Genomic DNA, 24,782 nt, shown 5'->3' on the forward strand with positions numbered 1-24,782 from the left:
TTCACACATGAGCGGGGAAGAAAGGAAAAAACAATCTTTCCACCTTTACGTTGCAGCTGTTACCCCCTTACGAAGCACTTCTCGATGATGATCCGTAATACATTATCATTTTAGAATCATAGCAGTAATACATGGCTCTGTGCCTCTCCATTTCTGCTTGCCAGGCGTTTTATAGTACACAGTCCAACGAGTGTCTCGATGCATCCCCTGGTGGCTATTTAATACACAGAAACTGGATTTGCCACATGTTTACATTCTGTGGTCCAAAGTGACAGAAAGATGACCCAGATAACCCAACTGAACTCTGCAGAGTGTAAAAAACAACCACGATAATCCTAATTACAAGAAGGAGTAATAGAGAATTTCTGCCAGATACAATTTCTCCTGCTTAATAAAAAGAACAGTCAACAAACTGCTGCCTACATAGCTGCACACTCCCTGTAGTAAGGTCTAAATAAAATCCAATAACAGCAGTGATACAATCATTACAGCTATTTAAAACCTCGCTGCATCCCTGAACTTCACTGAAACAGCCAAACGACCGGAGTCAATGGGATTCGTTTTTGGTACAACATGGTAAAAAATGCTCAGGGCCAGCAGCTCAGCATAAAACAACAGCTTTATTTGTGTAGCTTGTCTCATGCAAAGACGCATTCCAACATGCATAACTAAACAAGATTGGGAAACATAACAAAAGGTCTGATGTCAATAAGATAAAAAAGCAATCGTACCATAGGGGACTTTGATAGGAATACCGAAGACCAAAACTTTACACGGTTAGATTTTCCCAAATGAAAAGCCACATTAGACATGTCTTTGACTTCCAATAACATGGCCGTTTGCTGGTTTGTTGTTCTAAGAGCAACAGCTTGTGATCAAGAAAACAGCCGGACCAGATTTATTGTAGGAAACATTAAGGACTTCTTAAAGAAATGCAGTGGAAGACCTTTCGACAGATATATAGAATATTGCAGAATAAATAACAATATTGATGGATGTATCACGGCCATAGGAGTTACACTTTACGCTAATTTCATAGCTAAATTGTGGATACTTTCGAAGATGGCTGCATAAATCTGAAGTCTGTCTCACCTTGTTTTGACAGAGCAGTCTCTATCTGCGTGATGTGGTCAATATTTCCGAGTGTTGCTTCTCATATGTGTGCAGAGAAATATAAACGAGAGTTCAGCTGAGAAATATTGTGGTTGTGGAAATATTAAGCAGAATATTATACTGCATCTGACCCCTTTAATTATCTGTCATCAGCATAATTAAGAATACATCTGGAGCTGTGCATTAACCATTTACAATGAGCATTTCGATAATTCATGATAATCCAGGAGGTCTGCATTGTATTTCTTTCTGAAGGAGGTCAATAGAAGGCATATGGGATGAAGGGTTGTGGCATTTAACTTGCTATATATAATCTAACAAGCTACACATATATTATTTAGGTGCAATCTCGATTTATCTAATTTTCGAATATTGTGTATTGTGTTCCCAGGTTGTAACGTCAGAGCGTTTTTACATCACAATCCTGAGACATGATTAGACATCAGCATCACACCAGGCAGCTTGCTGTTTGATCCAGCTAAACCTTATCTTTCCCTCATTTGCTGAGTACTAAAACTGCCTGGGGACATCCACTAATGTTTAATAATCTGCCCAGTTTTTATCATCAGACCAGACACTTAGTAAAAAAATAGAACAGTGTACAAAGAAAAGTAACAGAGCTTTAAAATCCAACTCACTTGTAAACTGAGAAAAATCAGTTTAGGTTTTCGATGACATTGCTGAAGGGAACTTCTTTTTTTAAGCAGACAGGAAGAGATACGGGAGGTGAGCTGGAGAAGTTTATTGTGTTTGGTTACTGTCTTGAGGAGCTTTACACAGAGCCTCTTCATCACACTCCTCACTGACTTGATCTGCTTCACCCCTATAATCTCAATGGGATGGTCGATAAGATGGTTTGAGGCATTTTCTGTGTTTAATTGTGGACTTAATCTGCCTGGTCAGTATTTCAAAAGGTGACAATACACTCCGGGCTGCCCACTGTGTTTTGATCTTAAAGTTAGTTTTTTAATGTAATACTAATCCAAAGCAGTTTCAGCTGCAGCTTCTTTTTCTGTGTTAATTTGTATCCCTATGCTTATGATAAATTAAAGGTGGGGTAGGTAAGTTTGAGAAACCGGCTCGAGATACACTTTTTGTTATATTCCATGGAATGCTCTTAACATCCCGATAGCAATGAATATCTGAAGTGCTTTGACAAAAAATCCATAAAAAAACGTCATCTGTGGAAGCCGTGGCGCTGTAAAAAGCACGACCAATCATCTGAGCCGGCCCGGCTAAAATAACTGGATGGCCTACCTGCCTGTCAGCCTTCCATCTGTGCACACATTTATCTCGTGCCCTCATTGGTCATGTGCGCGTTCGTGTGTGTTGGAGGAGGGGCTCTGTAAGGAAGTGGCAGATTTTTTCCGGCTGTGTATTTTCAAATTCTAGCGCACTCGAGCTGGTTTCTCCAAAATGACCTACCCCACCTTTAATGCCATAAGGGACCTAAAAGAAAAATGTTTTTAGATCCACATTTCTCGGATTCTTAAAATTGCCATTACAAAAATGAAGGATCTCTTGATGGTTGCTTCTAGGTCATACATTCATTAAATGTTGGTGATGTTGCTTTTAAATACATTCCCTAACTGCAGAGTCTGTGGCAGTAACCCACTATTAGACATTGGCAAATACTTTACCCACTTTTTCAGTAGAAGTACAGTAAGGTTTATGAATCGGTTCTACCTTCTTCACTTAATAAAAGAGCATCAGCTACATGACTAAAATACAAAGTGAAAGACCTCCTCGAGGATCCATGAAACATGGTATTCTTGAAGTCTGGAGTGAAACTTTGAAATGTTTGAAGATAGAGATGGATAATTGTTGCCATTGTGCAGCCTTGAAATGGATTCAACCATGCCTCACTCAGTGAGAATAATTGTGCCCTTGGAGGCAGACAGTTGAAGACATGGTCATTGTTGTGGCTCAGCGACCCAGTGCTCTGTGCTGGGACTGTAGACTGCAGAAGTGCTACATCCCTTTATGAAATATAAACAACGTTTCTATTTTGGAGACATCGCCAGCACGTCTTTTTAACAATTGTGGTTTCAAATGTCAGTTTTCTTTCTCTGCAGTGTGAACAGATTGCAGAAATCATCAATCCCTGTTTATCTTCCTTGCATGTAAATTGTACTTTTCCTAACGGTTGACTGCACAGCAGAAAGCCACGTTGCTCTCCAGGGAGAGTGTGGTGCCTCTGAGACATTAGGAAATGTGCAGATGATGAATTTACTTTGATGTAATAGCTTATTCTGCTATTATGGTTGTTCTTTTGTCTTCTCACAGTCTACTGAAAAAGAAGAAAGGTATCAAAGACTCTCCACTTTCCTTTCTGGCAAAAGAACCCCACCTTTCTCTGCCTAGATGTGGCGTTTCACTCTTTATAGACGGTGTGTTATTTGTCTCAGCTGTCAGGGATGTAAGGACTTCTCCTCTCCCACAAATCCAGCTGTGGCTGTACACACACCTCAGGAGATCTAGAGGGAGAGTCCTCATCTTATTTCACCCTCTAGAGCAGGGGTCGGCAACCCCCGGCACGCGTGCCAGCATTGGCACGCGGCACCGTAACCAGTGGCACACTAGGAATAAGTGGAATAAGTGTGCAATAATATTTAAATTGTATTTTCGGATCCTGAACGAGACCGCCGCCAGAGCGCGTCTACCTGCAGAAGGAAGCCATGCACGCAACGCAGCCCCGCTCTCTTTAACTCCAGTTGACTTTCTGCCGCTTTCCTCCGTGGTGCAGTGCTGATCGTTTCACCACGGAGGAAAGCACTTCACAAATTGCAGTACCCAAAAGGAGCTGTACAAATGCCGCAGTTTTTGCGTGGCTGTGTCTTTAGTTGAAAGCCCAGTGGCGATCTGCTCATTGAAATAATATGCTACAAAGGGGCGGACTGGCCATCTGTGTGTTGAACTTTCCTGTCGGCTCCCAGACCGTAGTGGCGGAGGGCAGCAGCAACAAGCTTCAGGTTCAATAACCCACTTTAGCTTAAATGACTGGAGAGAGGCGAGCTCTTCTTGGGAGGCCGTTGCATTTATTTAGCTGTTCTTCTGTTTCACAAAATACATCACAGACAGACCTCTGTTTTTCTGCTGCCTCGTTTCACTTCCAGAAACATACACACGTTCCCTCACTGTCGCTCTGCCATCCACACACACACATGCACAAGCCACACCCCTCTCTCTCTCTCTTAAAGGGACAGCGATCTAATCTCATTCTGCATGACCCTAATATCATAACATGTGTGTTCTGGAGAATCACAGAACGGACGATTGTCCTTATTATTATGCCGTTTAAACCAATTATTTAAATGAGGTAAATGTGTACGTTTCGTTGACAGGTCCACACACTGCCTCCCCGCAGCGAGGCTCCCCCCGCCCTCCGGCTGATAGTTCACGAGCGTCAAGCTCCTCAACCCCCCCCCCCCCCCCGTTGATAACATTTTTTTTTTTTAAATGGCACTTCATATCAAAAAGGTTGCCGACCCCTGGTGTAGAGAGTGCTATTAAGTGGGAGGAAAACCATTCTCTCTCTCTGTCTCTCTGTCTCTCTCTCTCTCTCTCTCTCTCTCTCTCTCTCTCTCTCTCTCTCTCTTCCTACCACTTCAGTCTGTCCTCTGTCCTCATGCAACTTTTCCTTTTTCAATTTTTCCTTGTGCCACCTTTCCTCATGCCACTTTTACTCATGATGGTTTGATCTGTTAAACTCTCCAAAGAAACAAATTCTAATCATGTGCAATTCGGACTATTTTAAGCATAAATCAACTTGTTAAAGTTGCAACACAACACATTGGATTTTAAATGATACATTTGAAGGACTTCAGTCAATAAAAAGGTCTAATAATAACCACAGATTTCAATTGGAGAGTCGTCAGTTGGAGTATCACGTGATAACCTTTCCTACAGGGAAGCTGAAACATGTTTCCTGGAAAAGCAGCAATGTTTTATATATCGCGGTAAGGCCCCTGTAGATTAGCCAGAGCGATGCTTTAAGATTCTATAAGAGCTGCCTCGATCTCCTCCTCTCTCCTGAGGTCAACGCTCACTGCACTGCTGCAAAGAACAAAAGGCTTTCTTCTGAGGTGATCAATCCTGAAGTGAAAGGTAAGGAGAGAGGAGTTAAGATGACGAGAGGGAGAGAGAGCAGTGGACGGCAGTGAAGGTCGCTCACAGAGGAAGCTGAGAGGCTTTGGGAGCACATGTCCGCGAAGAGAAGGCCTTGTTAATTCTATCTTCCGCAAAGTGGAGCTAACAAGAGTCTCCTCGGACCTGACAGGATGCAGACTCATCAAAATGTGATCTGAAAGAATCGGGAGGCTCTGGAGCACTGCCTGCTTCCTATACCCTGCCACAGTGTGAGGAGACGGGCGCACACTCATTCCCTGCCAACTCCTCAGCAAATATAAGCTTTGGTTCAATAAGGAAACAAATAAGAGTGCAAATAATAGACGGTCTTACATAAACGTGTGCACCAATGAAATAATAAATAGTGTTTTTGCAGCCCATTCTGGAGGCATTTAACAACCAAACGTACGCAGCATTCAGGTGCAGCAGTGAATGCTTCTCTGTGTGGGTGGGTTGGATTGTTTTCCAGCTGCTTCCCACACGTTGTTTCAGTGCAGTGTTTGCGCTGGTGCCTTTGCACATTTTTCTCTCTGTGTGTGTATGTGTGTGTGTGAGATCTCATGGTGTGTGAACACATGGCTTTTTGTCTCTCACAGTTCCCTAGATGCTTCTAAACCCCGCTAATCTTAATTCCACAGAGACGGTGCTTATAATTAGAGTTTGGATCAGCCCCAGTGTCGTATTGCTCACTATATACATGTTGGCTTAATGTACTAACCCCATTGCACTGCGGGTGACCCCATTTTGGCCCTCGACACCTCCACCCATCCATCATGGTGCCAGTGCATGGCTTATTGTAAGCCCAGAAACTCCCCCCCCCCCCCCCCCCCCGGCTCCTGTACTTTTTCATTCTGTTACATCTCAGACTGTCATCACTTTTGTTACTTGTATTCATTTTCTTCTTCCTGCAGCTGTCTCATGTCATCCACTATTGTTCACTTTTTGTTGTAGCCACTCCACCACCTCAGTTCACTAAAAACCTAATTAGCATTTTAAAAGTGCGCACACACCATTGGCTTATAATATGAGTACTGTGTTTGCCAAGCTTTGGTGTAGGGATGTCCCGATCACCTTTTTTTGCTCCCGATCCGATTCCGATCATTTGATTTTGACAATTTGCCGATACCGATTTTTCCCGATCCGATCTTTATGCAATGCATTCTGAGAAAAAAAAGAAAAAAAGCATTCAAGTTGTCCCTTAAGGTTATTTTTTTATTTAAATTGGATATTCTATCCAACATGGATATAGCTTCTTTCTTTCACAACAGCATTGGATCAAAACAAAATAAAGCTTATCAGTACTCGTTAGCTTACTTCTACAATTAGACACTGCGCCCTGCCCACTCTGTTGCCAGATTTGAGAGAAATAAGCAACCAGGTCTATGAAAACAAGCCCCAAAGAAGTAACACATACATGATGTTCTGTCATTTGAAACCAAAACTAAGGCCTCAGGATGACTTTAAGACTTGAACATGGTCATTTTTGTTTTGTAACATTGAATACGAAATTTAAAAAAAAGTATTAAAAAATAAAATAAAAATCCCGATCCCGATTTTTTTTCCTCCCGATTCCGATCTTTTGAAAATCACGTGATCGGCTCCGATCACGTGATCGGATCGGGACATCTCTACTTTGTTGTTTTTGTTGCCGTTTGCTGATGTTGAGATCATATTAGTTAAACGCCTGAGAAAACATTAGAAGATCCTTGCACTAGTTTTGTCACCTGAAGAATTAAACACAATGTAGAATCAAGGGCTAAATACATTTTTAAAAGTTTTTTCACTGGCACTAACGCAGATTATTAATTAAAGCATAGTGGAAAGGGTTTAAAATAGAGCTATTAAGTTAACATAGTCAGGGGTGCACATAAGTGGTACGCAGGTGCGGCAATAATCTGAAATGCGTACCGTCACTTGTGTCACAAAGCGCAGTTGCGTACCGACGTACTTGTGAAGCTTTTCCAGAAGGCGGTTAGATCACCGGACGATTTCCGTGTGCACAGACAGGGCTGCTGTTAACGTCGGTCTGTACAGCAGCACAGCGCTAAAACAGCTGATCACAACGTTCACACGCTCTGTGTTCCCCCCCCCCCCCCGTTGACATTGGCGATACAGAGGGCTTCATACTCCACTAGCACCCACCTCCCCCCCCCCCCGTTGACATTCGCGATACAGAGGGCTTCATGGGAACTTTGAGGGGAGCCAGAAGTTGGAGTACCAAACACTGACTCCAGCCAGGTGCCATGGTGGGCTGCATCGATTGAGATGTTTCATATGTGACTAACAGGCCAAATTGGAGCGGTGCCAGGAGTTATTCAGCCGTTATTGAGAGAAATATCAAGAGACACAATGTTTAAACAACATCTACGCATGAGAAAAAAAAGCTTACTGTCTTGTTTTCTTATAAATAAACTTGTTTTCTTGCCATGTTAGTTTTGCTTGGCTACTCATGCTGGGCTTTGGTCCAGGGACTGCTCACTTTTTCGCTCAAACAATTCTACAGATTATTCAGAAAAGGAGGAAGGACTCACATTTTTAGGCGTCTTGGCTTTTCCAAATCATCCATATCAAAAGAATAATTGAGACATTAAAAAATGGTCTTTAGTTAAATGCTCCCTCAGTGAAATTGGTCAGTTATTTCCTTTTTTTTTAAAGCTTATAACGATATCTCCTTCCACTTTCATGTCATCCAGAGCTTTCTGAAGTTTCCCAACTCTTCTATTTTGATCGATGAGGGTGAGGTGGTGAACTCACTGAATTAACACGGCATATACATGAGAGAGAATAACGTAATTACACAGAGACATGGACACAGAGGAGCATGCTATGGCAGGGGGTGAGAAAAGGGGAGAGATCAGGGGTAGAGGGAGAGGGACAAAAAGATGTTGGGAGTGAGAAAGGGATCAAAGCCTTCTCCCTTGTCAGTATTCACCGAGTACACCTCACCGCCAGAGAGATGTAAAGATGAGGCCGCTAACGTCACTTCACAGACGAAGGTTTCCTCTCCCTCCCAGCTTTCACTCAGTGATACTGAAGAATGATTGAGAGCTCTACCATCGACAGAATGTTTTAACAGTTGCATTAATAAGGTGTGTGTGTGTGTGTGTGTGTGTGTGTGTGTGTGTGTGTGTGTGTGTGTGTGTGTGTGTGTGTGTGTGTGTGTGTGTGTGTGTGTGTGTGTGTGTGTGTGTGTGTGTGTGTGTGTGTGTGTGTGTGTGTGTGTGTGTGTGTGTGTGTGTGTGTGTGTGTGTGTGTGTGTGTGTGTGTGTGTGTGTGTGTGTGTGTGTGTGTGTGTGTGTGCACCTACACCTGATTGCTCACGTATTATAATTAGGTATGTATATGCAGTGTTCACTGTGCCACAGTCTGATATTTACACACACACACACACACACACACACACTAACCACCCTGCAGAAAACTAAGAGCCAATTTAAGAAGTAGGCGACTTGCACTGTAACTCCTCTGGCTTCTGGTTATCTTTGGAGCGCTGAGTGTTTTCTGTTCAGCAGCTGCCTACTCGCAGCACACCGTAATGAGATTTGTGCAAATTGTTTTTTTCTGTAGGACTCAGTCCAAGACGGTTGTGCTCAGAAGTCTCACGCCTCCTTAACTTAATGATTGCAGTCCAGTTTCCTTCGATATTTAGTGCTTCTCTTTGGGTGGTGATGTGCGTTCATGGGGAATTAGTGGATTGTGGATTTAAAAACTCAATTTTGGAAGAAAAACATCAGTTACAGCTATAGCTGTAACCACATATCTGATTTAGAGTATACTCTAAATCAGATAGGTGGTTTAATTAGAAGCCGCTAAACAAATTCTTTATATTTTTCAGAAAATCTTTGACTTACTTCTGCGGTCAAATTTAAATGCTTATCACCAACCTGAGTCTGGAGGTTTGGGGGATGTTGAACATGTTTACTACACGTTTTGATTGTCTGACGGTTTGTGTTTATTGACCTGTTGGACTCCATTGGACTGAAAAGGCCAAAGAAAACTCCTCAGAAGTTGACTTTGAGGTCAAAATGGAAAGAGGGCCTTGCTCTCAGCAGGATGCTTTTTTAGTTGCAGCAAGAAAAAATTCCAAGTTTTTCAAAACATTATATATTTTTGGCACTTTTTACCTTTTTATTGATGTGGAAAAGCTTGTACTCTGTGGTTAAAGCACCCACTTTGAAGTCAACCTTTCAAATGTCGTCTTAAGTTGAGACTCACAAACCAATTTTCAGTGGCAGCAGGTACCTGGTTATTTTAAGCAAAATGGCTTTGCTGCTTATCCATCTTGCAGACTAATAAAGTTAGTGACGACACTTCATTTCATACTAGCTGGTGAACAAATCGGAGCATTTAGCATTTAGCATTTAGCACTCGGATATTCTCTTCAGAGACTGGTGGAGAGCCAAACAAAGCTTAAAGCGTAAGAGAAACCCGACTAAATAAATGCTAATGCTGCTTTGACCTGTAAGAAGTGTGAGTGAAATATTAGATAACATGTTTCCTATCAACTGTATATGGTAATAATAAATACAATTTCTGTTAAACGCTTTATGTGCTCACCCAAAGTTGAGAAAATTGTAAAAATTCTGAAAAATGCAATTTGCAACATGGTATCTACCCAGTAATTAAACCAATGAAAGACATTCAAACGTTCCATTTACATATAAGGAGTGTACTTTTCTGTGTTTAAAGCGTGTTAAGTTAAATCCTAAATGGTACGTAAAGAAGCTGACTTGAGGAAGAAACCATATTGAAGCACCTTTTTATTGCACAAGCTATATATAGTATATATATATATATATCTATTTTGGACAGTTTCAATTTGTTCAGATGATATTTCATTGTGAATATGGGATCCAGTTCAGCCTAGTGTCCCTGTTCAAACGAAGGTTAGCTGTTTGCAAAGAGGCAAGGTGGTGGACTGAATCTATAAATTGTGTTTACCGCATCATTCAGACGCTGCTCCATCTGCTTTTTATCCACTAAATCAATTCTGTTGCTTTGTGCTGTTCAAGTTGAGAAAGGATGTATCTGATCTATGCTTCTCCTGCATGCCATTAACCTCCCAGAACCACATGCTGCTCGGCCTGTTGAGTCACTATCAAATCACTTCCTTTTCAAATCCATATTGTGCTACATTCCTAGTGAAAAAATACTTTATGTGCACAAAAGTTAGACTTTTTAATAGTTCATCTTCTATTAGAAAAATATAAATACATTTGCACCAAGAGTTTTTTATCAAAAACTGAATCAACCGATCACAGATTTACTGAATTAATTCATTTTAGTTCTGACGCTCTGGCTTCACAAATATTCTCTTCAAATTCAGCTTTTAAAACCAAAAAAAGACAAAAATATAAGATCATATTCAATCTTATATTTATATTTTTTCAGCTCTAAATCAATATCGCAGACCATCTTGTTCTTTTAATTGTGGGAAACCAAAACAGGCTTAATAAGGCTTGAAGCCAAAACACTGAATTCCATGAAACATGCAGCCCTTGTTCACTTGAAATGCATTACCTTACCTCAGAGTGAAACCTGTTTTTAAAGAGTTCTGGCTTTAGTTAGCTGGAAAGAAAGTACTTATTAAGAGTTCTGATTAATAGATTGTATTTTCTGTCAGAGACAAACCGACTCCAATTTGAGACGGCATAGTCCTGTGGGTTCTGTGTTTCTACGCACCCAGCAGTCATCTCACAGCTCCATATTTTGGCTCCCAGACACTTCCCACAGTGGGTTGTCTAATCATGACAAAGAGTTCCTCATGTGTGTTTTCATTAGTTCCTGCGCGCTGACTGCTGCGGTTGCAGAGAGGAAACGAGACGTTACCCCGGGGCATGTGTGATGCTTAGGCCTATTTGTATCTGTGTCTGCTAATGAAGCAACTCTCTGCCATTGGATAGTTATTGTTCCACCGTTATTTATCACCTAGTTTTTAGTTATAGTGTCTGGTTGTAGTTTGTTGTGACTGATTTGCCTTCTATATTTCCATAAGGTAATATACACTTTTATAAATCCCTGTAATGTGTGTGTGTGCCTGTGTGTGTACGTTGCTTCTTATTTTAGGTCACCTAATTAAGTTACCTTAATCATTTGTAAGACATGGTGAAAAGCTTTGAGTGGTTTAGCGCTGCATATAAGAATAATTTACGGATGAATCTGCCGATGTGATTAATTGATTTATCCTTTGGTATATAAAAACGTCAGGATTAATGATTGCCATCCCAATTACTAGGAAAGGTTATGTTTGGAAAATTGCTCTATTTCTCTTGCAAACTGTCAAAGAAGAACTATAAGCTGTCATCACTAAATATTTGGTGCATGACTTATTTAAGTTTAACAACTAAAGGAAAAGATGCTTAACCTTATGGAAATATTTGCCTCTTTAAAACCACCAGACTCCATCTATTGATTGATTGATGAACTTTACCATGTTAAACTCCACAGAAACTGAATAAAACTCTTTCAAAAAAGTCCTTGTAAGTCATCCCACTTTTAAACAATCACCAAGTCCGGCTTGAGAGTTTGAAAGAAAGAATGAATAGTAACTCTGTTTAATAACAAACTAGTGTTTAATAACCCTATTTCCTGTGTGTTTATGAGATAAACAGACAAGAGACACAAAATCACAAAAAAATACTTCTCTACTGGCGATGGAATATTTAGTTTATAAAACGTTATGAATGCTCAGATTTGTCTGAATGAGGTGTACTGGTGAGTTTTAGCAGTGCTGATGGAATGCTTTTATTATATCAGAATCAGAATAGAGATGAAATTGGCTTCGATCTCATTTTTAATTCAGAATATTCCTTAAAATGTTAAACAATTCCTTTTTAAAAGTAGTGACTCCAGGAAAATAAAGGTTCAGCCTCTCCTCACCCAGCTGTTACACCAGTGTATGGAGATTTGGATACAACACACACACACACACACACACACACACACACACACACACACACACACACACACACACACACACACACACACACACACACACACACACACACACACACACACACACACACACACACACACACACATATATAGGAATTTAATGAGCTGGCTTGCTCCACAAAGAGAGTCCGGGACATTAAATTGCCAGGCTCTACCGTGGACAGAAAGAGACTTTGCCTCCAGCTATTTTTCTAACACTTGGTAAGGATATAATTATAAGGAATTACATTTCCAGAGAAAGGGCTAACATGTCAATACAATTGACAGTGTTACAGGGGGATGAAAACGCTCAGCAGATTAATTACAAGCTGTGGAGGAGTCTGTCGGGAGGTCGTCGCCCCTGTGCGTACGCTCTGACCCCCCCGTGCGTACGCTCTGACCCCCCCCGTGCGTACGCTCTGACCCCCCCCCCCCCCCCCCCCCTCCCGAACACACGTCCACACAGTAATGCCGTGTGGGATCTCACCGTGTGGGATCTCACACTGTGCTTTCATGTTGAATTGCAGCGCTGCCCTTTACTTGCCTCTTTTCTCTGCCAACGACTCACTTTAATGAGACAGAGGCCAACAGATCGTGTCAAGCTCTTTTTTTTTATTATAGAAAAACTCTCCGCACAATGAACGCATCACATCACTTGGTAGCCATTTGACTTCCTTGAAGAGCTAAAGGGCTAGTATTTCAAATGATCCATTAGTTGTGTGTTTTTTCCCAACACGTTTGACTTGCAGCCTGTTCTAACTAAAACAGAGAAAAGTAGGAAATGTCCACACTTGAGGCCGGAAAAGCACATTTATTTTAAAGATGTATTGTTTATCAAACTGTTGTTGATTTTCTTTTTTTGCCATTCGATCTATCGTTATAGATTACTAACAATCGGTACTGATTTATAAAGCATTAAAAGCACCATTCTGGACAATTTGTACTTCTACCAATATCTACTGTTTATTAACAATGCATCTCAACGCTTTTTTATTAGTCATACGTACATAGCTACAGTGTAGTTATGACGACGAAAATATTAGGTCACATATGTACTTGATGACCTGTACTTACAACACTATATACTTTTTTCTTTACTGTACTTTCCTTGAGTGGACGGTCTGAATACTTTTCCCCTCCTTGCCTTGACTGGAGGATAGACGGTGTGTGTTCAGCTGTCACTGACCTTCACCCTCCTCTTCTTCTCCTCCCTAGCAATTGCTGAGGGAGATGCAACAGATGGCTAGCCGGCCTTTCGCCACCATCAACGTTGCCTTGGAGACGGACGAGGAGCCACCTGACCTGATAGGAGGAAACGTCAAGGTGAGCACAACCTTTTTATTTTTTCATTTTTGAGTGATCACCGTGAAAACCCTTGAGGACTGATTGCTCGTCCTCCCTTCAGCTGGAGCTCAGTCTTGTGTCGGTTGACAGCAGTTTGTGATACAGTCCCTTATGGTGATAGATATTCCTCACTAGGGATGAAACATTCATCAGATTTTTTTACAAAATTGCAATATGAACTAGAACAACATTCAATCCAAAGACAAAATGGGTTAGTATTGTACTGTAGAGATGTTACAGCCCACAAATTATATACTACAAAACTCAAAACAATCTTTGTTCTGTATAAATATTTTTACAAAAGTCCAACCAGGATCATCATCAGTCAAAATGTACATAATGAGATAATTCTTTCTTACACTAATTGTTTTACACCTGGTTGGATGAAGAATTGTTATCGTTAACTTCAGTAGAAATAGTGTTATAAGTAAAGGACCTGCATTCAAAGTTTGACTAAAAGTAGAAAAATATTTGCATCAAAAAGTACTTAAAGTACCCAAAGTAAAATAACTCAACAACCCATTTCAGAAAATAAAATAATATTTTATGATGATTGATGCATTGTATTTTATTCTATATTTTGCCAGGTAGCTTGTCAATTTCAGCAGAAATCAATACATGTTTATCTTGAGCTATAGCAATACATTATAACTTAATTTAGTTGATTATCTTTTGTATTATTAAAGTGACACCCTTATAGCCTACAACTGCTGATAGCTTGGTCTGTTCCGTAAAGACAAAGTATACTACTTGATTATGCCTTTCACGGTTGAAATTATACAAGCATTTTTACTAGATAACAGCAGGAAAACCAAACGTATGAAAAACGGGATAAGACCTTTAAGGGGGTTAACCTGATTCTCTAACACGACTAACACACTGAGATAAATGTAGTGGAAGAAAAAAGTTAAATACTTTCCTCTTTAATGCAGTGGAGTAGAAATATACGTTGAGGGGATTTGAGAATACTAAGTAAAGTATCTCCAAATTGTACTGAAATACAGAACTTAAGTAAATGTAATAATAATAATAACTTGAATTGATATAGCGCCTTTAATAACCTCAAGGTCGCTTGAATGTACTTAGTCACTGTCCACTCCTGGTTTTCTCTTAATCATCTCTTGAGTCTTCTTCAAGGTGTTCATTGGATTTCAAAAAGCCAAGAAGGCTAAATTGAGCTCGGCTGTGGGGAAGAGTTTGAAATGTAGTGCAGGTGTAACACACATGATGAGGGTCAATGCAGTGTACGTTAGCTGACAGAGTGAAGGCCGGTGATGATGAAAGTGTTCTGATGATGAGTAACAAACTGCGTTACAGACAGTTGTTGTGGGTAGACTGTGAATTCTAACTCGAATGAATTCAGTTAACCCTGGAGCTAAACACATGCAGATAAGACATGCATATTGTAGATCCAGCCTGCAGTATACTTAGAAATGAGGTTTATTCTTCATTTGGAAAAATAAGTACTTATTCAACACCTACTCGCGGGAAATGGTTGCTGGCATGAAAAATGAAGGGAGCCTAGGAAAGTCACGATTCATCTTAGGAAGCAGCCTTGTGTCGGTGCAGAGGACCATCTGTGTGTTTCAAACACTGATAGAGAAATTGAAGGTAGCAACTTCTGTCAATATGGATGTGTTTGAGCCAAGCCATTTCAAGGTAGGAGTTCGACAAAGAGAGTGAAAGACGGTCTTCATTAAATCTCTAAATATAGAATACATCTTGGGCGTGCATTGTTAGGTTTACGTTCTTAATGTAGATCCTGAAGTGAAGATTTAGTGGGAATTTTATTTAACCCGTCAGACCTGGCACAGCCCCTCACTTTCCGATGTTTTAGCTATTGTTTCATACTGTTGTTTGGTTTGCACTGCTAGATGTTCTTGTGCTTCTTTGCTGAGCAATAATAAGTCATTTTCCATTCATTAAAATCCCCATTAGTTACATTGAGAAATGCCAAGCTTTAGATAACTTGTTCCTATGAAACCCCAAATGACATTGACTCAGGTGACATAACTCAGTGCAACTTATCAGACTTCATGTAAGGCAAGGCAAGGCAAGTTAATTTATATAGCACTTTTCAACAAAAGGCAATTCAAAGTGCTTTACAAAAAATGAAAGATATTAAGAAATGGCATTTAAAAACAGTCATTAAAAAGCAAAGATAATAAAATAAACATTAAAAGAAAAATACATGGATAAAAGTTACAGTGCAGTTTAAGATGTGAATAGTTCAATTAAAAGCAGCGGCAAAAAGAAAAGTCTTTAGCCTGGATTTAAAAGTAGTCAGAGTTGCAGCAGACCTGCAGGTTTCTGGGAGTTTGTTCCAGATATTTGGAGCATAATAACTGAATGCTGCTTCTCCATGTTTAGTTCTGACTCTGGGGACAGAAAGTTGACCAGTCCCTGAAGACCTGACAGATCTGGATGGTTCATAATTTAGCAGGAGGTCAGAAATGTATTTTGGGCCTAAACCATTCAGTGCTTTATAAACCAGCAGCAGTATTTTGAAATCTATTCGTTGACACACAGGAAGCCAGTGTAAAGACTTCAGAACAGGAGTGATGTGATCCACTTTCCTAGTGTCAGTGAGGACTCGAGCAGCGGCGTTCTGAATCAGCTGCAGCTTTCTAAGAGATGTTTTAGTGAGACCTGTGAAGACACCATTACAGTAGTTGAGTCTACTGAAGATAAAAGCATGGACACGTTTTTCCAAATCCTGCTTTGACATTAGTCTTTTAATCCTAGATATGTTCTTTAGGTGATAGTAGGCTGATTTAGTAACTGTTTTAATGTGACTGTTGAAACTCAGGTCAGAGTCCATGACTACACCTAGATTTCTGTCTTTATCTGTTGTTTGAACATTGCAGACTGAAGCTCAGCGCTAACTTTTATACATTCTGCCTTGGCTCCAAAAACCATTACCTCAGTTTTATCTTTGTTTAATTGGAGAAAGTTCTGACACATCCAGTCATTGATTTGTTCAATGCACTTACTCAGTGTTTGAATTGGAGCATAGTCTCCTGGTGAAATTGTTACGTAAATGTGTGTGTCATCCGCATAGCTATGGTAACTTATTTTGTTGTTCTTCATTATCTGAGTCAGTGGTAGCATGTAGACGTTAAAGAGAAGAAGCCCCAAGATGGAGCCTTGCGGTACCCCACATGTCATATTTTTCAACTCAGATGTGTATTTACCTATAGAAACAAAGTTGTTTCTGTCCTTTAAGTAGGATTCAAACCAATTTAGAACTGTTTCCGAAAGTCCCAACCAGTTTTCCAGTCGGTCTAGTAATATGTTGTGGTCAACAGTGTCAAACGCAGCACTGAGATCTAATAATACTAACACTGAAGTTCTGCAGTTATGTAGCCCTCTCCTTGGACCCAAAATACTTGTACCTACGCAGTTGTACTCCTTAAGACCTGTAAACAGACTTTGATGTGTGAATCTGGCAGAGTTCATAACATGACAAATGATTTAGCTGCGAGAATATGCTGATCTAACTCTTTCGATTTAGCCAAGGGCAGATCTTTAAGCAGATTTAGTATCAAAATCATCAAGTAGATTTTAAAAGACTTCAAGCTCAGTGGTGTTGAAGTCAATTACATACTGAACAGAATACCAGATTAAAATAAGACCTCCAGCCTGTTGAAGTAGTAGATTAAAACATCAAGATTAAGCTGAGTTGGAGAAAGCGTTTGAGAAGTCTTTGCCGTAGAGAAGAGTTTGATGCACTAGCAGAATTAAAGCCGGCTGAGGCAGATTTAAATGCAGACATTGAGCACATTTAGAGCAGAAATAGTGCAGAGTTATAGGAACTGCAGCAGCAGAGTATTTGGCGGGTGCGTAGCTGCAGGCCGCCGGTATACCTGTGACTGTGCACTTTGTGATGAATGACCTCTGAATGCAGATGTAGTGCAGAATTATAGGGCTGTTTCAGCAGGGAGGCTGGGGGCCCTGGCTCTGACAGGGGCCATGCATCTCAGGGGCTCAGCTGCAACACAAGGTTACTCCCAGAGGCCCCGAGGGACGATCAGAGCTAATCAAATCCTCCTCGTTCTCTATTCTTCCCTACTTCTTCTGTTTTTGAGTTGTCCTTTTTGTTAATGTCCTTGACTCTTTCTCTTTCCTTCTATTTTGTCCTTTTTATTTTCTCTCTTTGCAATTCTTCTTTCCTTGTCTTGTTTTTAAGCTATGTTCTTTTCCTCCCATGTTCTTTGCAATTCATCACATGTCCTTCCTTTCTCCTAACATGCCCCTCTCTCTCCCTTTCTTTTTCTCCTATCCAGTTTTACCTTCTCGTATTTGTCACATATTGCTTTTCTTTGTATTATCATCCTTTTTCTTCTTCTTTTATCTTTTCTCGCCTCTTCCATCTGCCATTCTCCTCGCTTTACTTTTTTTAGCATTGTGTTCTCAATGTGTTTCTGATTTGTCTTCCTTTTCTTCTCTTCTTCCCTGTTTGTTAACCCATTTTCATATATTGTTCTCCTTCTCTAAACAAAATCTTTTTCCATTTCTATGTCTTTTTCTTTTCTTAAATGTAAAAACCTTGTGTCCTTTGTTAAACCTTCCTATTATGTTAACCGTTTCCCCTCTTTGTATCTGTTCTCCTCCTCTCTCTGGTCACCTGTCTGTTATCCTTACTTTAGGATAGTGTTCTTTAATTTCCCGGCCCTTCACCGATCCTATCTGGAGTTTTCTGTTGGGCCTTAGTGTGTGTGTGTGTGTGTGTGTGTGTGTGTGTGTGTGTGTGTGTGTGTGTGTGTGTGTGTGTGTGTGTGTGTGTGTGTGTGTGTGTGTGTGTGTGTGTGTGTGTGTGTGTGTGTGTGTGTGTGTGTGTGTGTGTGTGTGTGTGTGTGTGTGTGTGTGTGTGTGTGTGTGTGTGTGTGTGTGTGTGTGTGTGTGTGTGTGTGTGTGTGTGTGTGTGTGTGTGTGTACGATTCCCTCAGACAGCTTCTGTGAGAGTGTGCATGCGAGAGAGCAAGCTTTTGTAAATCCTCTAATGTCTTCTCAAGGCTGCGTATAATGATTCCTGTCATTATTGATACATTTATAGATTCTTTTTTAAGTCCGACATAACAAATTCTAAGCATCTTTCACATTATTGTTTGAGATTTTTGGCCAATTGAACTGCTTCAGTTCAGTGTCACAGCTCTTAGCTGCCTTTATAGCGCCAGCAAATAGCTTATTTCATCCCAAATCCCTGATTCACCCACAATACACTTCCTGCTTTGCCCCAAATATCAAAGTGTTTGAATAGTTGTATTATAATAGTGGAGCAAGTTTCAATCTAATAGACATATGTTCCTCCTGAGAGCAAATGAAGTCTTAAAAAGAGTATTGAACATGTGCATCTACTACATGGATCTGGTGTGTGTGTGTGTGTGTGTGTGTGTGTGTGTGTGTGTGTGTGTGTGTGTGTGTGTGTGTGTGTGTGTGTGTGTGTGTGTGTGTGTGTGTGTGTGTGTGTGTGTGTGTGTGTGTGTGTGTGTGTGTGTGTGTGTGTGTGTGTGTGTGTGTGTGTGTGTGTGTGTGTGTGTGTGTGTGTGTGTGTGTGTGTGTGTGTGTGTGTGTGTGTGTGTGTGTGTGTGTGTGTGTGTGTGTGTGTGTGTGGAAAGGAGACATCCAGTCAGGCGCCCACCTCCTCCTCTGTCTGTGCTTTGCCTTTTTTTCCCCCCACCTGGACTCTTTTCTTGTCTTCCATTCTTCCCGGCGTGCTCTCCTCCTCTCCATCAGAACAGGAGCATCCCAAAAGCAGAGATTCAATTTAGATCTTCCTCCTCAGCTTTCTCTGCCTTTACCAGCTCCAGCGGTGAGCGCACTATCCTATCTCCTCCCGGCTCAGATTGAGCGGCTCGGAACAGGTTCCTCCTTGTTTCCATGCTGTTTTATCAGGATGCTACAGTAGTGTATTAAGACCCTGCGATTGGAGTATACGGGGGGCCGGGGCGTCTCACAGTGAGCTGAGGATCATTAAAGTTGTTTATAGCCTCGGTGGGAAGTCCAAACTTGCTCCGCCGATGAGATATATTCACTCGGCTTCTGCCAAATGGAGCTTGCGGCCCGGCATCACGGGCAGATGATTACCTTGCTGACGCCTTCTGCTCTGCTTTTATTTATAGATGCCGTGGGACGGGAGGAAATCGGGGCATTTAATGCAAAAGAAATGAAAAGAAAAGGGGTGCAGCAAAGAAACAGTTCTGGTTTATCTAACATGATTGTGTACACCGGTTGCAGCCATCTACCTCCAGTCCTATATTGTATTAAATCATCAGCATTCAGCTGATAATCTTAAATTCTATGATGGCCAGTGTTAGAAAAAGTAAGGATAAAAACACCAAAGAGATACGGGTTTATGATTGTTTCTAATAGATCAATGCGTTTAAAGACTTTCATACATTCAGATTCAAACAGGTGAGGAGGTGTGGAGAAAGCAGACGGATAAATTCCATCTGATGTGGAAAAGAGAACAGACCAAACAGTATACAGTATATTGTTGTATTGTCTACTGGTTACCTGGAGGGAGGACAGTGCTGAACTGTTTTAGGGTGTCAGTCTTGTTTTGTCCAGTTAAACTGAACTCTGCTGAGTTGTATCTCCCTTGGTGCGATCCTCTGGGTCTGTGTGAACATTGGTAGGGTGTTGAATGGGTTTTTTCAGACCATCGTCGTGTGGGGTTCATCTCTGGTGTAAACACTAAGTGAACTAGTAGCCCATTTGTGCATTTGCTACTTCTGGATCCGATTGATTTACTGTTCATTAAACCACAAATGAGACAATAATTAGCCAGCTAGCGTGAGGCGAGCGTAGGGTTGGGAACCGAAACTCGGTTCCAGATGAGAACCGATAAGAAAATGCCGGTTACCGGGTACCCATACAAAATACACAATTTTAGTTCTGCTTAACGTTTCCTAAACGCGGTAGACCCTGTATTCCACCGGGTCCGTCTGCGCCGCGGTGAACCGGTGGAATAGAGAGTAAGGGCGGACTGGCTATCTGTGTGTTCTGGAGAATCACAGAAAGCTGACAGTCGGCACCGCCCTTATTTTTTTTTAACTGCATCATGTAAGTTGCGGCGACAGAGGTCCACAGTTTCCCCGCAGCGAGGCTCCCCCCGCCCTCCCGTAGACAGTTCACTTGCTCAGTCACTTCATAACACCAAAGATGGGTCGCGGTAAACGCTCTAAAGTGAGGCTCCACTACACTAAAAAATGAAAAAGACAGGGCACAGTGTAATGCCTGTTAATAGCTTGCCACAGGCATAGCTTAGTTAAAATAAAGCACAGCTATTGCATGTATATTTTTTATTTGTAAAAATGTCAGTTAAAGCTTAAAAGAATAAAGATATTTTGTTCTCTAAACGTTTGACCTCTTTCTTTTACAATTTTGGAATCGAAACGGGGAATCGATAAGAACCGGAATCGATAAGCAGAACCGGAATCGGAATCGATACATTTCAAACGATACCCATCCCTAGGCGAGCGGCCTGCAGTCACGTAGCGGTGGGAAGACTCAGGAATCGAGCCTTTAGATGTGAACCCGCCCTAAGGAACGCAGAAATGTTCTCAATTGATTTGAGCGTCAGGTCAGAAGGTATGACGTTTTTACTTTAACCTGAAGGTAGGTAACAGAAAGACGGGGCAGTGCCAAACATGACACCTATTGAGGCAAAAGGTTTTAAAAAATCGAATATTTCACAGAAATATTCTTCTTTCACATATAAATGCCCACCTTAGTTCAACTACTAGTTTCTGGTCCGAGCAGCTAATGGCACTAAATAACATTTGAACTTGCATTAGATTGTAGAGCTCAAGGTTATTGATAGCTGCACTCTATCGGATCCACTTTGTGTTGAGTTTCCCGGTTGTGTTTCAGATTGATAACCAACATTTTAATTCACCTAAACTTATCTTGTTTATCTTAATTTCTCTGCAGTGTTTTGTTTAAATACTTTGCAATATGGCGTTATTATCACAGGCTGGCAAAACATTTCCTTAGCAAAACAGAAGCCAACTGGATAAAAACTCATCAAAGTGGGCTCAGTGGAAGTTGGCTGTGCCTCGTGAGTCACAGCGACGGGGAGTGTGACTCGTTCTGTCGCTGGGGGGGGGGGGGAAGAGTCATCCCCAGCTGCTGTGAGAGTGGAGATGAATGCAACGGATGAAAGCGGAGCCCACATCACCTGTGTGTGTTTGTGTGTCTGTGTGGGCTCAGCAGCTATCCCACGTGCTGTGCTAATTACTGGAGGTAATTTAACAAAACCTTTCGCCGCTCTGCCTGGCCGGTCCAGATAACTCTCCGAGGTGCTGAGGGGGGGAGGTTGGGCTGGGGGGAGTGAAGAGAGAAGACTTCAACGCTCTAAAGACAAAGGCATCTGCTGGGGAATGTTATTAACACACAGCTTCTGAAGAACACCCCAGGACGAGACACTACGAGACACTACCTTTCCTGGGGAAATCAACCCAAAAACGCAGAATGCAGAAAGAGCTTAAAATAATGCACAATTGAATCTCCAATGCGTGTTGTTTTGGTTTCCCCCCTTATTGTCCACTCAGGACAACATACAGTTAAGGTGTGTGTTGACGGAGATAAATTGTGTGTACTGTTTTTGTTTTTCTCCAAAAAGTTCAAGTGAAGCACGTTGCTTGTGAAGTTGACATTGAGGTGGTACACTGGATACTATAGCCGCTGATGAACACTCAACAGAACTGATTATTTAAATCAAAATGATCCGACTGTCATTTCCTATTTCAGTCTGACGGCAAGTCTCTTCCTATTGAAAATGTATCTGAAGTGCATATTCCCTCTCCGGTTTGAATATGAGAGGCTGGTGTTGGAAAATAAGAGATACACACGTAAACAAGCGCGAACCTAAGAGCGCCCTGCAGCTGCCGCAGTGGAAATTGGACTTGGCAGAATGTCTAAAGACAGCCCTAAGCTGTGAAATTAAAAGCTGTCAGTCTTCCTCTCCTTTTTTTTTTTTTTTTTTTAACTTATAGAGTATAGATGTGTTCAGGTTATGATGAGAAGCCATCATTTTTCCAATTGTAAACACACTGGATGAGGAAAACATTTCGCCCGAGGCACAGACGGACTGGCTCCATCGCTTCTGGCAAGGCCAAAATAATTGTTTCATCTCTTCTTGTACAAAGAGATTGGGAAGCGAAATTACCCAAGTGCGATATTGCACCAGCTAATGTTCTATTGGGATAGTTATCAGTAGTTTGTATTCCCATTTATTATCAATCGGTGTATTAATGATCATCATTTTGAAAATGGAACTAAATTATTCTTGTTATTGAGTCATCACTCATTTATCTCCCAAAGCTGTAAGTGATATGAATGTTACATCTCCTTGAGGGACAATGCAAGCTTTTACTGCAGTCAACTGGAAAACAAAAGTGCTCCCTTTCAGTATTGAATCAGGATACTTTTATCTGGTTCACTGCCACCTCTCTCGTGAGTTTTTAAAGAAGCGTCTCCAGTGCTCCCATAGCGGGATACAAGTCTTTCAAACCCTAATTAATATGATTAGCACTTGATGGTTTTTTTTAAGATTTCAAATGTTGACTTAATTGAAAATATGTCTCGTCTCGTTCTAGTGCTTCTTCTTCTCGCTGCTTTTTCTTTCCAGAATAATCTTGACATGAATAACAATTAAGATAAAAGACAATAGGTCTTTGTGCACAATAAAACTCCTTTGTTTGTGCGATGTTATTTGGACAAGATGTTTTAGTATTAACCAATCAATGTACTATAGCCTCTCGTTATAGAGTCCTCCTTTTTAAAGAAGTTGCACATCTGTACACGGCTGCAGTGAAGTAGATGTGTCTGCACTTCGATGTACACAATCATTTAGGGTTTGCATGCGCCTGGCTTTCCACACTTGCACTATTACCAATCCACATCCACTTTTCGTTGTATACAATAAGTTGAACCTAACGTGGTAGTCTTTCCCTCCTTTAAATTCTAATTATGATAATGCTAGGAACGACCTTAAGGCCCTGACACACCAAGACGATGTCGGCCGTTGATAGATGTCTGGCCGTCGATGAGTGTCCTGTCACCCTACTCAGATTGGTGTGTCCCGCAAAATAAATCACTCTGATTGGCTGTTCAGCTTAGCGAATCAGTGCATGAGAAGCGAAACGTAAGTGAGGTACGCAAACAAACGATTAGGCACACACAGACGGCTATTATTTTTCATTTTCATCTCACCTGGACTCAAGAATTATAGGATTATAAATCGCTATGTGAAACAGTCTGTGATGGACGAGAGTGAAAATGGAACGCACACGCTATTTGTTGTTTGTATATATCAGGCAGTCTGGCCGTTTCTCAATCGCGAGGATGCATGCTTGGTAGCACATGTCTTCCGAGTCACTTCCTTCAGAAGCGAGGCAAGAATCCTTCCTGGCATTCGGAAAACGAAGAGTAGAACAGGCGAGCAAGTGTGAAGGTGTGCGTCATATGAGAGGCCCCGCCTTACATTTTCCTCCACAGATTTGGGGAAATTGGTCCTTCGGCGGCACTCAATGACGTAGTATCCTTGAAATATTGGCTTGGAAGCCAGTTTCCTCGCGATTGAGAAACAGCCTCTGTTTTCCGGTTGCCTCTTTTGAATGACGAATACACACTACCGCCGCCTGCTGGGAAGGACACTTATTGCCACTCACGCATGCACAGTGCGTACGTGCTACTTGGCCGTCGGTTGAAGTCTTTGTTCCAGTGCGTCTTTTTGGCGAAGACGTGAGGTGAAGCAACAGTCGGGTCCGACGGGACGTGTTCGTTGGTGTCAGTTTGGTGTGTCAGGGCCTTTAAGCTCATTAAACTGTCATTTAGTTTGCTGTCTTTCTGTCTCTAGCCGTTACAGAAGAAAGTAACACAAGGTAGATTGAGCCGTACAATGAAAGCTGTCATTTTTCTAGTTTTACTCACTGGGTGTGTTTGACTCCTTAGAAAAATCACTAGCGTTGATCCCTGAAAATAATTAATCCACAGACCTGTAATAAAAGCTTGGCGCTCAGTAATTTGCCGCCAAAGAGATCCTAACACAGGTCTTCCACATTGTAACTCACAGTGTCACTTACTGTAATGGTTGGAAACGTCTCAGTGTCATTGTTAACACATTTCATTCATTCAAGCAGTTCACGTGAGACAAAGAAGTTATTGCAAAGCACACATGATGAGACATAAGTGCTGTGTGAAGCATTTATTAATGTCACAATCAAATTACTCCTGACACCTTCATGCTTTTTATTTCT

General features: G+C 41.3%; 1 protein-coding gene across 3 annotated transcripts in view; it reads left to right on the forward strand.

Moving 5' to 3' along the window:
• atrn (attractin) overlaps nt 1–24,782 on the forward strand; it is a 138,449-nt gene that overhangs the window by 99,089 nt on the left and 14,578 nt on the right. For all 3 annotated transcript variants that reach the window (XM_079692010.1, XM_079692011.1, XM_079692012.1), the window contains exon 27: nt 13,390–13,497. In XM_079692010.1, coding sequence (XP_079548136.1) covers nt 13,390–13,497 — 108 coding nt within the window. The remainder of the gene's footprint in view (nt 1–13,389; nt 13,498–24,782) is intronic.

The sequence above is a fragment of the Notothenia rossii genome (assembly GCF_949606895.1).
Source record: "Notothenia rossii genome assembly, chromosome: 7".
Lineage (NCBI taxonomy): Eukaryota > Metazoa > Chordata > Actinopteri > Perciformes > Nototheniidae > Notothenia > Notothenia rossii.